The 16,814-nt window shown below is 45.9% G+C and overlaps 1 protein-coding gene across 1 annotated transcript in view; it reads left to right on the top strand.

Moving 5' to 3' along the window:
- Positions 1-12,206, top strand: part of ACSBG2 (acyl-CoA synthetase bubblegum family member 2) — an 84,111-nt gene extending 71,905 nt beyond the window's left edge. The window contains exons 9-15 of the mRNA XM_011967480.1: positions 803-984; positions 1,091-1,324; positions 3,495-3,712; positions 6,526-6,665; positions 6,842-7,088; positions 9,512-9,620; positions 11,761-12,206. Of these exons, the coding sequence (XP_011822870.1) occupies positions 803-984; positions 1,091-1,324; positions 3,495-3,712; positions 6,526-6,665; positions 6,842-7,088; positions 9,512-9,585 (1,095 nt within the window). The 3' untranslated portion in view covers positions 9,586-9,620; positions 11,761-12,206. The remainder of the gene's footprint in view (positions 1-802; positions 985-1,090; positions 1,325-3,494; positions 3,713-6,525; positions 6,666-6,841; positions 7,089-9,511; positions 9,621-11,760) is intronic.
- The last annotated feature ends 4,608 nt before the right edge of the window (positions 12,207-16,814 follow it).

Genomic DNA, 16,814 nt, shown 5'->3' on the forward strand with positions numbered 1-16,814 from the left:
CTCCTGCCTCAGCCTCCCGAGTAGCTGGGACTACAGGCGCCCGCCACTTCGCCCGGCTATTTTTTTGTATTTTTTAGTAGAGACGGGGTTTCATCATGTTAGCCAGGATGGTCTCGATCTCCTGACCTTGTGATCCGCCCGTCTCGGCCTCCCAAAGTGCTGCGATTACAGGCTTGAGCCACCGTGCCCGGCCAGATCCTCTGCATTTCTATATAAATTTTAAAGTCGGCTTGTCAATTTGTATTTAAAAACAAAACAAAACAAACAAACAAAAACCTGCCTAGATTTTGATAGGGATTGCATTGAACCTATAGGTCTCTTTGGGGGAGAATCTTGCATCCTTTTTTAACAGTTGTACAACATTCCACTGCATGCTTGGACCACAGTTTCTTTAGCCAACCCCTTGTCATTGAACCTGTAAGCTGTTTCCATTCTGTTACAAAACAGTGTTGCAAAGAACATCTTGAATGTGTTTCTTTGTGTGCCTGAGTCTTTCCTTCAGCTGAATTCCTTCACCCACAGAAGTGAAGTTGACAGGTTGCATTTAAAATGTTAATAGTACTGTCATGTTACCTTCCAAAAATATCTTACCAGTTTATGCTTCTCATCAAATCCCTAGAGAGAGTGCAAAAATCTGATTGGCCAACCCAGCCAGTGGGTTGTCTCCTTTGGGCTGGGAGCCCTGCATAATCTGATCGGTGAAGGAATGTTCTCTTGGGCAGAGTTGGGTGGATCAGGAGAGATGGACATCCCTGGTGCATGGAAGGCCCTGCTGTGGCTAACCTAGCTTCGTTACGTACAGGGCACCTTGGTAAATACTCTACGGAAGGTAAAACCCACTATCTTCATGGGAGTGCCCCAGATTTGGGAGAAGATACATGAGACAGTGAAGAAAAATAGTGCCAAGTCCACAGGCTTGAAGAAGAAGGTGTTCGTGTGGGCAAGAAACATTGGCTTCAAGGTCAACTCAAAGAAGATGTTGGGGTAGGTGCAGCATCCAGAGGGCTGGGAGGGTAGTTGATGAGGAGGCTCAGCCTTCTCCACAGGGTCCCATCAGCCCCTTTCCACTTGATGGCATTCTTATTCACAGGAAATATGATACTCCCATGAGCTACCGCGTGGCTAAGACTCTCGTGTTCAGCAAAGTCAAGACGTCCCTTGGCTTGGATCACTGTCACTCTTTCATCAGCGGGGCTGTGCCTCTCAACCAAGAGACTGCCGAGTTCTTTCTAAGCTTGGACATACCTATAGGCGAGTTGTATGGGTTGAGTGAAAGCTCGGGACCCCACACGATATCCAACCAGAATAACTACAGGCTTCTAAGGTACCAGCCCCCGGGGCAGACCCCTGCTCCTCCCATAACATGGGGTCAAGAGGGGGAAGGTGGGTATATAGATGGGCCTCTGGGTTAAGAAGAATCCTGACGTGGTGTCTCCAGAATGATCCTCTTCTCCAGCCTCCAACTCCTAACTCTGCATGACCATGGGAAACCCTGGATGGTCAGAGAGCCCACAGACAAGGGGGATGGCTCTCTGAACATTCCATGGTCTCCCCGTTTGTCATTTGTGAGTTCTGCCTCCAAGTTCACCCCGCCTGTGACCTCAGCACCTTTCATCCCCATGATCCCCCATCTCAAAACACCTCCATGGCCCATTCCTGGCTTTCTCCCAAGCTCAGCTTGCCCTAGGCTGCAAGGTTGAACCCAATGATAAGAAAACTTTAAGAATACCAAATTCAGGTCCAACTCCCCATCTGACAGCAGTCATAGTCATAGAATCTTCTGGTTGTGTCTCTCCCTGACTCCCTCCTTTTAGCATGGGTGAGGTTTGAAAAAAATCTTTTCATATATATGTTTATTTTTTAAAATTTATTTTAAAAATCTTTTTAGAGACAGGGTCTCACTTTGTTGCCTAGGCTGGAGTGCAATGGTACAATCATAGATCACTGTAACCTCAAACTTCTGGATTCAAGCATTCCTCCTGCCTCAGCCTCCCAACTAGCTGAGACTACAGACATAAGCCTCCATGCTTGGCAATTTTGTAAAAAATTTTTTGTAGAGATGAGGTCTTGCTATGTTGCCCAGGCTGGCCTTGAACTCCTGGACTCAAGCAATCCTCAGTCTCCCAAAGCACTGGGATTACAGGCATGAACCACCATGCCCAGCCTTTTCATATACTTAAAAGTCATTTGTACTTCCTTTCCTATGAACTATCTGTCAATATTATCTGCCTGTTTTAAAAATTAGATTATTGGGCCCTTTATTATTGGTTTGTTGGCACTCTTTACATATTAGGAAAATCAGCCCTTTGTCTTTCATATGAGTTACAAATATTTTATTCCCTGGCTTGTCATTGGCATTCTGATTTTAGTTAAGATGTTTTTTACTCTGCAGAAATTTGTGGTCACAAATTTAGATGGTTGAACTTACCAATCTTTTCTTTTATGGCTTCTGGATTTTTCTACATACCTAAAAAAGTTTCAGTGGGGGAAATCATAAGGCAGCTCTTTGTAAATTTTAAATTTCTCAGGTCTGTCTCCATTTTTTCTTTTGCTAACCGGGGGAATACCTACATTTAACCCTGGGACCACTGGCCTTGCTAACAGTTAATCAAAGAGATCTCAGCAACACAAGGAGAAAATATTTCCTTTCCTGCATCCTAGAACTACCCTGGCCAATGCTATCTCTAGGGGGAAAAAAAAAAAAAAAGTAAGAAGAAGAATCCAGATTTCAAATAGTGCTACTCTGTTTTATGAAAGTAACTTTTACCTCTAAAGAGATTGTAGTTGGTTGTCATACTTAAAATTAGCTGTCTGAATCACTGCAGAGAGGTCTACCTGTCTGTTTTCTTAAAAATGAGGGGTTTTTTTTCCTATCCTTAAGCCAAAAGCGTTTTTTTCTTTGCCTGCATATGTGGAGATTTAAAAAAACAAAACAAAAACAAAAAACAGCCTGAAATGCTGTTGGATTTTCTTTTGTTTTTTGTTTTCGTTTGTTTTATGAGATAGAGTCTTGCTCTGTTGCCCAGGCTGGAGTACAGTGGCGTGATCACTACTCACTGCAGCCTTGACCTCCTGGACTCAGGTGATTCTCCCACCTCAGCCTCCCAAGTAGCTGGGACCACAGGTATGCACCACCATGCCCAACTTTTATTTTTTATTATTTTTGTAGAGACGGGTCTCTGTATGTTGCCCAGGTTGGTCTTGAACTCCTGGGCTCAAGCAATACTCCCTCCTCGGCTTTCCAAAGTGTTAGGATTACAGGCGTGAGCCACCGCACCCGGCCACCGCTGGGTTTCCCGGTTCACAAAGCCTTTGGGAATCTGACACGCTGGATTAAACACTGCAGCAAACACCTCCTTCTGTGCACTCGGGTGCATATCCAGCCTGCTGTAGTTGAGCAGAGTATTAGGTACCTAGGCTGAAGATACAGGCAGAGCTGGGTGGCTGATTTTGTCTCTATGAGCCTCAGTTTCTCTGCTTCTGTCCCCTGGCAGCTGTGGCAAGATCTTGACTGGGTGCAAGAATATGCTGTTCCAGCAGAACAAGGATGGTATTGGGGAGATCTGCCTCTGGGGTAGGCACATCTTCATGGGCTACCTGGAAAGTGAGACTGAAACTACAGAGGCCATCGATGATGAAGGCTGGCTACACTCTGGGGATCTGGGCCAGCTGGACAGTCTGGGATTCCTCTATGTCACTGGCCGCATCAAAGGTACCAGGGGCTGAGTTCTTTGGGAATCTCCTGCAAGCAGGCCCTCCCTGAACATTTAAGGGCCCAGCGTACCAGCACAAAGGCCACCCCCAGTTCCTCATCTTCCAAGAGGAGCTGTGCAGAAACACCTCAGTCTGTACAACCCATCTCTATCCTCCTGTCCAGCAAACGTTACCCCTTGGTCACTTGGTATCCCATGGTCCACCCTCAGGCGGATGGACCTGCAAAAGACAAGCCTTGAAGCCCGTTTCAGAATAGCACCAGCCCAGAGGAAAACTCAGTAAGAGAAGGATAAAGAAATTCCTTGTGACATCATTTTGGCACCTTGATCCAGCCATACCTGAAGCCAGGGACCTTTTGAACTTTTCAGTTATACTGAGCCAACAGTTTTACTAAAAAAAGTAAACTCAAACTCATTCAAGCTGGCTCAAATGGGTTTGAGTTAAAAAGTGCCATTTTCTTCCTCAGCATTTTCAGAGGACAATAATCTACAGAGTTGTAAGGATTAAAGAAAGTATAGAACAAGGATAAGCCAATTTTTCCTGAAGAGCGCCCTTTAGCAAACATTTTTGGGTTCACAAAACGTGTCTCTGTTGCAGCTTCTCAACTCGGTGATTTGTAGCATAAAAACAGCATAAAAACATAAAGAATGGGTGTGGCCAGCTGCCAATATGAATGTCATAATTTTTATGTGTCAAAAATATTCTTCTTTTGACTTCCAACAACTTAAAAATGTAAAATTCATTTTTAGCTTTTGGTCAGACAAAATTGAATAGTGGCCTGGATTTGGCCACTATGGGCCATAGTTTGCCAAAACCTGATGGAGAACACAGTGCTTTTTTACTCAAACCCATTTAAGATGGGTTTAAATAGGTTTGAGGGGGAAAAAAAAAAAAGCAAAACTGTTGACTCAACATAACTGAAAAGGTCAGTTGGCCAAAAGGTTAGCTGGCTTCAGGCATGGCTGGATCTGGGTGCCAAAATGAGGTCAAAAGAAATTTTAAAATTCTTTTCTTGAGTTTTCCTCTGTGCTGCTACTGTTTTACTTTTGAGAGAGGGTCTCACTCTGTTGGCCAGGCTGGAATACAGTCTCCAATTATGACTCACTGTGGCCTCGACTTCCCAGGCTCAGGTGATTCTCCCACCTCAGCCTCCTGAGTAACTAGGATTATAGGCGCATGCCACCACACCCCACTATTTTTTTGCAGAGACCCGGTTTCACCATGTTACCCAGGCTAGTCTAGCACTGTGGGCTCAAGTGATCTGCCCACCTCAGCCTCCCAAAGTGGCAGGATTATAGGTGTGAGTCACTGCACCTGGCCACTAGTGTTCTTTTTTATTTTGTTTTGTTTTTTTGAGATGGTGTTTCACTTTTGTTACCCAGGCTGGAGTGCGGTGGCACAATCTTGGCTCACTGCAACCTCTGCCTCCCAGGTTCAAGTGATTCTCCTGCCTCAGCCTCCCGAGTAGCTGGGATTACAGGCGCACACCACCAAACCTGGCTAATTTTTGTATATTTAGTAGAGACGAGGTTTCACCATGTTGGTCAGGCTGGTCTCGAACTCCTGACCTCAGGTGATCCACCCGCCTCAGCCTCCCAAAGTGTTGGGATTACAGGCGTGAGCCACTGTGCCTGGCTGTTGCTTTTTTTTTTTTTTTTTTCGAGATGGAGTCTCCTACTGTCGCCCAGGCTGGAGTGCAGTGGCGCGATCTCGGCTCACTGCAACCTCTGCCTCCTGGCTTCAAGAGATTCTCCTGCCTCAACCTCGCAAGTAGCTGGGATTACAGGCGCACGCCACCACACACGGCTAATTTTTGTATTTTTAGTAGCGACGGGGTTCCACTATGTTGGCCAGGCTGGTCTCAAACTCCTGACCTGGTGATCCGCCCACCTCGGCCTCCCAAAGGCTATTCTTAAATAAACTTTGCCATCTGGTAGCAAGAAAGCTACCAACAGTCTAGGCTGACCTCTAACCCCGCAAGGGGACTAGAGTGTATCATTCTCATTGTTTTCAGCGTTTTAGGCCTCTCATTGGATCCTCGAGTCAAGATATGTCTCACTGTAAGGGGTGAAATATGCTGATTGGTCAGAGCTGGTCACATGCTCACCCCTGCAGTCCAACCCACCCAAACCACATTAAAAAGTGAAGAGTAGTTCCCACTCAGTACTCTTACCCCAAGAAGGCGTTACACACTTACGTCCATTTCATGGTCATATTTATTCTTACTGCTATTAATGATCACAGTAAAGGTGACTTTGTGAGTCTCTGGGACAAGGGAGAACGAGTTTGAGTGGGTGGGACAGAAAGAGGGAAGCATCTTAGGATGAAAGAACAAGTGACCAGTGGGTCTGGGGCAGGAGGAGACGCTGTTGAAGAATCTGAGAAACTAAGGGAGATTCTTGCAGAGTTTGCCAAAATTAGGGTTACTACACATGTCCCTGGGGGTAAGACTGGAATTACATTACATTCTGAAGGGGTTACTAAGTGACTAGGAGGCAACAGACAGGCAAGGTGTGGCCAAAAAGGCTTCACTATCTTTCAAGGAAGACATATTGGAAGAACCTAAAACCAGGGCATGGTGGACCAGGAGATAGGAAATGAATTATTAAGATGCTGTCCAAGTGGGAGTCACAACTTTGGACACTTGATGATAATTAAAAGTGGGTGGGGGAAGAGGGCCAGGTCCTCCTGTGCTTCTGGGGCTTTCTGGGTGAGTGTTGGCCATGCCAGCAGCTGCCCTTCTGATCTCCAAGGGGCTGGGGGTTCCACGTTGTCATGGCTGGACGTGTACCAAGTCAAGCTCTGTTCCAGAAATCCTTATCACTGCTGGTGGTGAAAACGTGCCCCCCATTCCCGTTGAGACCTTGGTTAAGAGGAAGATCCCCATCATCAGTAACGCCATGTTAGTAGGAGATAAACTGAAGTTTCTGAGCATGTTGCTGACGCTGAAGGTAACATGGGTTTTCTGTCATCGGGGGAAGTCTCTGCAGCCGCTCTTACGTTCCCTGGCCCCACCCCAGGGTCAAGAGGATGCACCTGTGGGTTCAAGACCCACTTCTTGGTCTGTGGGCCTGGGGAGGGGTGCTGGTCAAGGAGTATGTGTGGTGACAGAGGTGTCCGGGGGCAGTGTGAGATGAATCAGATGAGCGGAGAACCTCTGGACAAGCTGAACTTGGAGGCCATCAACTTCTGCCGGGGTCTGGGAAGCCAGGCATCCACCGTGACTGAGATTGTGAAGCAGCAAGACCCCCTGGTCTACAAGGCCATCCAGCAAGGCATCAATGCTGTGAACCAGGAAGCCATGAACAATACACAGAAGATTCAAAAGTGGGTCATCTTGGAGAAGGACTTTTCCATCTATGGTGGAGAGCTAGGTGAGTGGCCATGACGTTTGGAGACTGGTCCCTTGTTAGCATCCGGGACTGTGCGGGCTCTGAAGAGACGGGTCCTTTTCTGAAGGTCAGAGGGTCTATGAGACCAGCCAGGGACCAGGAGAGGGATGCTGCCACCTCTAGCTAACTGGTCCCCAGCTCCTCATCTTGGAAATAAAATCCAAACTCCTTACTATAGCTCTACACAATCTCTCTCCTGCTGACCTTTCATTCACTCTGCACCAACTCTATGGGCTTTCTTGATGTTCCTGCAGCTCTCTGGGCTTTGTCCAACTATAAGGCCTTTGCACTTGCCAGTCTGCCTCCCTGGTAATACCCTTCCCCCTCAATTCCTTGCCTGGATGGCTCCTTCTCATGGTCCAGGTCTCACCCTACAGGCCTCTTCCTCCTCAGAGCAGCCTTGATACAGGACCACCAGGTTTGTATGCCCACTGCACACTAATATACCAATACACTGAGACAGCAGGGGATGCAGCAAAGACAGAGTTTAATTATGGCCAGGCACAGTGACTCACGCATGTAATCCCAACACTTTGGGAGGCTGAGGTGGGCAGACTGCTTGAGCCCAGGAGTTTGAGACCAACCTGGGCAACATGGTGAAATACTATTTCTACAAAAAAATACAAAAAATTAGCTGGATATGGTGGCATGTGCCCAGCTACTCAGGAGGCTGAGAGGATCACTTGAGCCCGGGCAGGTCAAGGCTGCAGTGAGCCACGATCATGCCACTGCACTCCAGCCTAAGCAATGGAGACCCTGTCTCAAAAACAAAAAATCAAACAACAAAAATAAAAATAAAAAAGGAAATTAAATTCCCTTGCAGGGAAGCCAACTGAGACGGAAAGAACCCTCAAATCTCTCTTTGAGGAATTCTGGGCTGGGGTTTTAAGGGGATCTTTGGGGGTGAAGGGCTGGAAAATTAGAGTCATTGATTGGTTCGGGTAAGGGGGATGAAATCATCTGGATGTGGAAGCTGCATTCTTTGGTAATTCAGCTCCTGTGGGGTCCTTCAGATCAGTGGGCATCAGGAGTTTCACTGGTATGCAGGACTTGAAAAGATATCTCAAGTGGAAAACTTAACCTTTCACAATGCTTAATATGTTATCTGTAGAGCAGTTAAGGGGAACTATATCTTGTGACTGGGTTTTTTTTTTTTGTGATTCTGGGGCAATAGGCAGACAGCTAGCTATGAGGAAGGGGTAAGAGAGCAAACCGACCTAATGATGAATGTTGAGTGTGTTTTAAGTGTGGCTGATTTTAGTTTCTCCCCCTCCCTTCTTCTCTGATTAATATCATAAAGTTTTTAGGAATGGTTTCAGCCTTCCCTGACCATGCTGGCTTAAGTGGCTTGCCATTGTCCTTAATATTTCACCCTGTAGCTCACTGTCACCCCCATTATACCACCTTGTCTTCTTTAAAGCATCAGAACATGAAATTATTCTCTGTATGAGTTTTATTTTTGCCTCTCTTTCCCTATGAGGGAAGGGCTCACTCCAGAGTGGGGATACTGGATTCTACCAATGTACTTTCATTTGGGAGTTTGCTGTCAGTGCTTGGCTGTAATCTGACGGTGTGGATGGAAGAGTCAGAGCAAGCATGTGGCATTGAACAACCTGGGTTGAAATCCTGTCCCCTCTACACAGGGAAGTGACTTGTCCTACTGAGCCTTGTTTTGTGTTTGTTTTGAGACAGAGTCTCGCTTTGTTACCCAGGTTGGAGTACAATGGCATGATCACGACTTGCCGCTGCAGCCTTGAACTCCCAGGCTCAAGCAATCCTCCCACCTCAGCTTCCTGAGTAGCTGGGACGACTGTGCTCCACCATGTGTGGCTATTTTCTTTTTGTTTTGTAGAGATGGTGTTTTGCCGTGTTGTCCAGGCTGGTGGTCTTCTCAACTATAAGCTGAAAAACAGTCCTTGTGGGGTTGCTTGAGACATGCAGAGAGGTCATCAATGCCCCTGGTGACTCAGAGGCTTTCAACGAAAGTCCTGGGCTGAAGGAGCAGACAACTCCCAGTTTGAGTCTTGATTCTGCCATGCACTTGCTAGCTGACCTCAGAGGAACTGGTCCTCTCTATGTTCCAGTTTCCTCACCTGTAAAATGGGGATAGGGGCATGGTTTGAGATGATGATATCCCTCCTCCATTGGGTACACAGTCCACATCAGGCACAGAATGCAGCGTGCTCTTCACCTTCCACCTCACAGAATCCTCACCACAGCTGAAGGACCACATGGAAGTTTTATCATCCCCATACAGATGGCAAAAGTTACACACCCTGAAAGTCAATGGCACAGCCAGCCACCCAGCCTAGCCCGAGGCATGGGACTCTGTTGCCTGGTCATGCATGGGTGTATGGAATTTTCTTTTATCTCCGTAACTCAATTGATTTCTCCTTTCTCAATAGGTCCAATGATGAAACTTAAGAGACATTTTGTAGCCCAGAAATACAAAAAACAAATTGATCTCATGTACCACTGACTGCTTTGATGGAGCTGCTGTCACCTGTTCTGATGGTGAGATTCAGTTGCTTGGCTTTGCTGGGCTATGCATTCAGAGTCCAAGAGAGGGCTCCACTGTGTGGCAGGCAGATCTGTGATTGGAATTGCAGAACACACAGACACAGACACAGACACAGACACAGACACAGACACAGACACAGACACACACACACACACACACATACACACACACACACACAGTTGCAGTGGGTTCTGAGCAGCAGGCTTCAACTCATACCAGGGTCATGGTAGGGTATGTAAACTCCTTCAGCTAGCCACCAATGATGTGAGCTGTGCTTCCTGCCTTTTCTATTTGTTTCTAGAAAGTAGGAGGCAATAAATCCCAAATGTCTCTTTGGGTCTTATTTGGAGAAGGCCTTTTGTCAGAAACTTTAGTGGAGAAAGTTCTACTTGCCAGGAATCCAAGGAATGAGGTGTGTTGGCCCATTACACAGATTAATAAGGGATGGAGGCTTGAACTTCCACTACCCACCATTTCTCCTCTCCTCTCCTCTCCCCAAGGCATGTGCAGAGGGAGCCTCCATGACACCATGAATCACTGATAGTTTTGTTTGTTTGTTTGTTTTCTTCACTAGATGCACAATGCAGGCAGAAAGCAGAATGCATCTTCAATTGTCCTATAGGCTGCCTGTAACCTTCTCCTGGGCAAATTGTTCTAATGCCACCAGCCAACCCATGTTTTAGTTTGCTGGGGCTACATAACAAAGTACCACAGACTGGAGGGCTTAAACAACATAAATGTATTGTCTCACAGATCTGCATGCTAAAACTGTGAGATTGAGAGGCTGATTGGCTTGGTTCCTTCTGAGGGCTGTGAGGGGAGGATCCATTCCAGACCTCTCTCCTTGGCTTGCTGATGGCTGTCTTCTCTCTGTGTCTTCACATCATCTTCCCTGTGGGTGTCTCTGTGTTCAAATTTCCCTTTTATAAGGACAGGTTAATAAGATTAGGGCCCACCCTAATGACCTCATTTTAACTTCTGTAATGATCCTGTTTCCAAAGAAGTTATATCCTGAGGTACTAAAAGTTAGGTCTTCAACATGTGAACTGTGGAGGGGTACAACTCAGCCTGTGACTCATCACATCCATTGTCCTTTGTTCAGTGTTAACTGGTTTAACCCTTCTGCACCTTCATGTGTCGATGTCTTGTGGGTGGGCCCAGCAGTTCAACGTACCACATTCTTAATTCTTCATCTTTCGTGAGATTTCCAATTTCACTTTCCAGTTGAATGAAACCATTGGACATTGATGTGGGAGTGAGAGATGGACCCTCTTATACCAGTGCTGTCCAGTATGGCAGCCACTGGCCACAATGTGGCCTGTCCAAACCAAGATGTGCTGTAATACATAAAACACACACTGGGCTTCAAAAGCTCAGCACAAAATATATATATATATATATTTATTTATAATATATATATAATACATATTATATATATAAAAATAAAATATCAGTATTTTAAAATTTTGATTACATGTTGAGATGATATTCTGGAATACTGGGTTACATAAAATATTTATTATTAAAAGTACTTTTACCAGTTTTAAATTTTTATTTACTTTTTAGAGACACGATCTTGCTCTGCTGCCCAGGCTGGAGTGCAGTGGTACATTCGTACCCAGTGTTTTAAATGTTTTTGTGGGGATAAGGTCTTTCTATGTTGCCCAGGTTGGTCGCAAACTCCAGGCCTCAAGCGACCCTCCTGCTTCAGCATCACAAAGTGCTGTGATTACAGGTGTGAGCCATTGTGCCTGGCCAAGTTCCTTTTTTAAAAATGTGGCTGCTAGGAGAAAGGCGTGAACCCGGGAGGTGGAGCTTGCAGTGAGCTGAGATTGCGTCACTGCACTCCAGCCTGGGAGACAGAGCGAGACTCTGTCTCAAAATATATAAATAAGAATTTTTAAAAAGTGGCTGCTATATATTATTAAATTGCATAGGTGGCTCCAGTAATGTTTCTTTTGGATAGTGCCACTCTAAAGTTCATTGTGGGGAGATTTTGGGTGATGGCCAATTTATAAATGGATCAATTCACTGGGGAATATTTTCATCATATGGTGACTGTGGGATCTTGGAGACTGAATGCACATATTACGAGAATCCCCCAGTGATAACTTGTGTTTCTCCTCTTTGCAGCCTTCGGCAGGAAGACCTCATTGCAATAAGTGAAATGCTGCTCTGGGTAGAAGCTCTTCCTGCTGTTTTTAAGGAGCCACATTCCTCCTTGGTCAGTTTCTTGATTGTTCGTCTGTTGAAGAGGTGCTCCCTAGAAGAACCTGCCATACGTTTCAAAGCACGAAAATCATCGTAGATCTTTCTACGGACCTTCAAGTCATGACCCCAGGGAAGCCTTACTGGGAAGTCTACCAAGAGCTGCCTGATTTGGAAGAAAGATCTGAACTTGTGGGTTCCCATTTGATTTTTTTTTTTCTCCTCAGGGGACTTAAAGAGACATTAGAAAGAAAAAGCCTTCACAGATTTGAAGAACTGGGCCCCCAAATGAACTCACCTGCCTGGAAGCAACTGGGAAACCCTTCCAATAAGTTCTGATAATAAAGCACTTCAGGGCCCCATGTCTTGATTTTTGGCTTGACACAAATACTTCGTCCTTTATTTAGTGTGATGGGGAGGGACTTGGCCTCTGAAATCGGTTCTGGGTTCAGACTGTGACCAGCTGTGATTTCAACTGTCTGAGGCTCGGAGATTTTAAATCTGGAAAGTAGATCCCCATCTCGGAGGGTGGCCACGGAAGTTCGTGGAGATGATGTACAGGGAATGCAGTGTCTGATTCCAGAAAGTCCTCGGTATGAGTTAATGGTTATCATCAACACAGTCAGTCTTGGTTAACTCAAGAGTCAAGGTATGACTCTTGACTAATTCCATCATTAGGGAGGAGTTTTGCTGTTGTGGTAAAATTCAATAATAACAACTGAAAGAAGATAGTTTATTCCTCTCCCATCCAACAGTCCGTTATAAGCAGACCAGACCTGAAACGGCATATTCACAGTGTGTCCCTGAAATGTTAGTAGGGAGAGTGGGAGAGGAAACATCTCCCAGGCTGGAGAGAAACAGCTTATCAGGAGCAACAAAACTCCCAATGTCTCTTAAGGTTCTAGATACTGATCAGAGGCAGGCCAGAGACCCTTTTGAGTTCCATTTTTGAAATACACCAGAAATTTAAAATGGCATTCCCCTTGCAAAAAAAAAAAAAAACCCAATGCAGATAAGGCTAATGTCAACTTTGAGTGCTGTATTAGGCCATTCTTGCACTGCTATAAAGAAATACCTGAGATGGGGTCATTTATAAAGAAAAGAGGCTTAATTAATTAGCTCATGGTTCTACAGTCTTTACAGAAAGTATGGTGCTGGTGCCTGTTCAGCTTCTGGTGAAGCCTCAGGGAGCTCACAATCATGGCAGAGGGCAAAAGGGGAGCAGGCATGTCTCATGGCGAAAGCAGGAGCAAGCCAGAGGGAGTGCCACACATTTTTAAATGACCACATCTTTCCCGAACGCACTATCGTGAAGACAGCCCCAAGCCATGAGGGATCTGGCCACTGCCGTGACCCAAACACCTCCACCAGGCCCCACCTCCAGCACTGGGGATTACAGTGCAACATGAGATTTGGCCAGGGACAAATATCCAAACCACATCAATGGCCCTCCTCAACTATTTGGTGGGCTTTTACTTTTTAATAAGTTAGTACAGTTGGTCCTCATTATTTGCCGATTCCGTATTTGCAAATTCGCCTCACCGCTAAAATTTGCTTGTAAACTCCAAATCAATATTTATGGCACTTTAGAAGTCATTCCAGGACATACACAGGAGTGAAAAATTTGAGTGGCCGACTGTACATTCCCATCTGAGGTTGAACAAGGCGATGCTCTGGCCTCGTTTCAGCTGTCACACTGTAAACAGTACCCTTTCTGAGGTATATCTCACGCCACATTTTCTGCATTTTCGTGTTTCTGTTAGTAAACCTTTTTGAGTTTTTTTTAAAAATAGAGCCAGGGCCTCAGTCTGTTACCCAGGCTGGAGTGCACCGGTGTGATCTCAGCTCACTGTAACTTCAAATTCCTGGGTTCGAGGGATCCTCTCCTGTTTTGGCCTCCTAAAGCACTGGGGTTACAGGTATGAGCCACTGAACTCAGCCAAACCCTTCTGATTTTATCCATGACTATACTGTACAATTTTGGGTCAATATAATTCTGTTTTATAGCTTGTTTCTACTGTCCATGTGATCTCCCCACTTTTAGGTTTTCTAGGTAGTTAATGTTGGTATATGGAAAAGCTGTTGATTTTTGTATGTTAATATTATATTTAGACACCCCACTGCTAACCTATTTCTCAAAATGTGTAAGCTTTTTACAGAGATGTGCATATCTTTTGCAAATATTTTTTCACTTCCTTTTCAATGTTGATTCCTCCTCAAGAAAATACAAATGGTTGATTATGTCAAGTGAGGGAAGCTCAAATACAGGAGAGGAAGGTATGTGTTTTCTATAATGATTCTCACCCTGGTCTCACTGTTCTCTTAATGTTCTCTCAATGTTTTTTGAGAAACGACAAGAATCTGCTATTGTCAGGAAGGCTTTTAAAATTTAACTGTGGTAAAATATACGTAACATAAAATGTGTCGTTTTAACCCTTTGTTATTACACAGTTCAGTGGCATGAAGTACATTCACATCGTAGTACAACCATCAACACGACGCATTTCTAGAAGTTGCATCTTTTCAAACAGAAACTTTAGATCCATCAAACAATTTCCCGTTTCCCCTTCCCCTGAAAGCTATCATTCTACTTTCTGTCTCCTGAATTTTACTACTTTAAGCACCTTAAAAGTAAAACTGTAGGCCGGGCGTGGTGGTTCATGCCTGTAATCCCAGCACTCTGGGAGGCCGAGGAGGGTGGATCACAAGGTCAGGAGTTCGAGACCAGCCTGGCCAATATGGTGAAACCCTGTCTCTACTAAAAATACAAAAATTAGCCGGACGTGGTGGCGTGCGCCTGTAGTCCCAGCTGCTCAGGAGGCTGAGGCAGAAGAATCACTTGAACCCAGGAGGCGGAGGTTGCAGTGAGCTGAGATCATGCCACTGCACTCTGGCCTGGGTGACAGAGCGAGACTCTATCTCAAAAAAAAAAAAAAAGGGGGTATTGTAAGAATATTTGCCATTTTCTGGCTGGCTTATTTAACTGAGGATAATGCCTTTAAGGGTCATCCTTTTAAAAAGTTTTTTCAATTTTTTAACAATTTTTTAAAAATAGAGACAGGGTCTCCCTATGTTGCCCAGGTTTGTCTTGAACTCCCGGCCTCAACTGCTCCTCCCATCTCGGCTCCTCAAAGTGTTGGGATTACAGGTGTGAGCCACCATACCTGGTCTCATCCATGTTTAGCACATGTTAAAATTTCTTTTTTCAGGCTGAGTAATATTTCATCATGTATGTACACATGTGTGTGTGTACACACATATACGTGGATAAATTTAATTTATCCATTCATCCATCAATAGACCTTTGGGTTACTTCCCCCTTTAGGCTCTTGTGAATCATACTGCTGTGTATATGGGTCCATGGCATGGTTCAGGGTCCATGGCAGAAACACATTCAGTGCCCAGAAAAGAAACCATGGGTGTATAAATACCTCTTCACACCCCTGCTTTCAATTATGCTTGGTGGGTAAATGAATTCATAAAACCCCAGGCACAGTGACTCAAAGTCCTTCTCTAACTCAGCCTTCCGGGAGCCCAGGGCTCTGTTTCCTTGACCTCCATGATGCCCGCACCTTATTTACCTCCTCCATCTCACCACTCTTCTTCCAGCTCCCTTGTGAACTGTCTCACTCAAAGCCAACTGTGTAGAGCAGGACTCTGGAGTCCCTCCCGCTGCCAGACTTGCCCCTGGCTCTTCCCTGGGGACTGTCACCTTGCAGACCACTGGCCTGTCAGAGCAGTGAAGGGCCTTCTTGGGTAGACCCTCCCTGCCCTCTAAAACTGGTCTCTACAAAGAGGCAATGGGCCATGTCTCCATCGTGGCTGTGGGCCACGGGATCCACAGTGATGTCACCAGGCTGGCCATGGACAGGAACATTCTGGATGTCTGGTCTAGAGACCACTGTCCCCCTGTGGCTAGAATCCCTGTGGCTGGAACGGGGGGAGTGACCAAGAAGATAAAAAGGTAGAGTCCAGAGGTGGGCATATAGTGGCTCACGCCTGTAATCCCAGCACTTTGGGAGGCCGAGGCGGGTGGTTCACGAGGTCAGGAGGTTGAGACCATCCTGGCTAACATGGTGAAACCCTGTCTCTACTAAAAACACAAAAAATTAGCCGGGCATGGTGGCGGGGGCCTGTAGTCCCAGCTACTGGGGAGGCTGAGGCAGGAGAATGGCGTGAACCCAGGAGGCAGAGCTTGCAGTGAGCCGAGATTGCGCTACTGTACTCCAGCCTGGACCACAGCGAGAGACTCTGTCTCAAAAAAAAAAAAAAAAAAAAAAGGTAGAGCCCAGAGTGGGCACTGCCTTCCCAATGACAGAGGGGCATGAAAATATGTTGTGGACACGAGGGAGGGACTGGGAGCCCACATATGTCAGCTCCTCCCGGGGATGAACTAGGCTGCACACCAGGTGGGGAATGGGTGTGGTAGATTCATTTCCTTCCTTCCATGCTCCTTCTTCTCTTAACGCCAGCCCCCAACCGCCTTCATCACGTTTTTCCCTTTTTTTCTTTCTTTATTTTTTTTTGGAGACAGAGTCTCCCTCAGTTCCCCAGGCTGGAATGCAGAGGTGTGATCTCAGTTCACTGCAACCTCCACCTCCCAGGTTCAAATGATTCTTTTGCCTCAGCCTCCCGAGTAGCTGGGATTACAGGTACCCGATACCATGCCCGGCTAATTTTTGCATTTTTAGTACAGATGGGGTTTCACCATGTTGGCCAAGCCTCAAGTGATCTGCCCACCTTGGCCTCCCAAAGTGCTGGGATTACAGGCATGAGCCACTGCACCCAGCCTGTTACCTCCTTATTTTTATTTTATTTTATTTATTTATTTTTTTAATGAGACGGAGTCTCATTATGTCACCCAGGCTGGAGTACAGTAGTGTGATCTCGGCTCACTGCAACCTCCACTTCCTGGGTTCAAGAAATTCTCCTGCCTCAGCGTCCCGAGTAGCTGGGACTGCAGGTGTGCACCACCACGC

This window comes from Mandrillus leucophaeus, unplaced genomic scaffold (genome assembly GCF_000951045.1).
Source record: "Mandrillus leucophaeus isolate KB7577 unplaced genomic scaffold, Mleu.le_1.0 Scaffold8, whole genome shotgun sequence".
Taxonomy (NCBI): Eukaryota; Metazoa; Chordata; class Mammalia; order Primates; family Cercopithecidae; genus Mandrillus; species Mandrillus leucophaeus.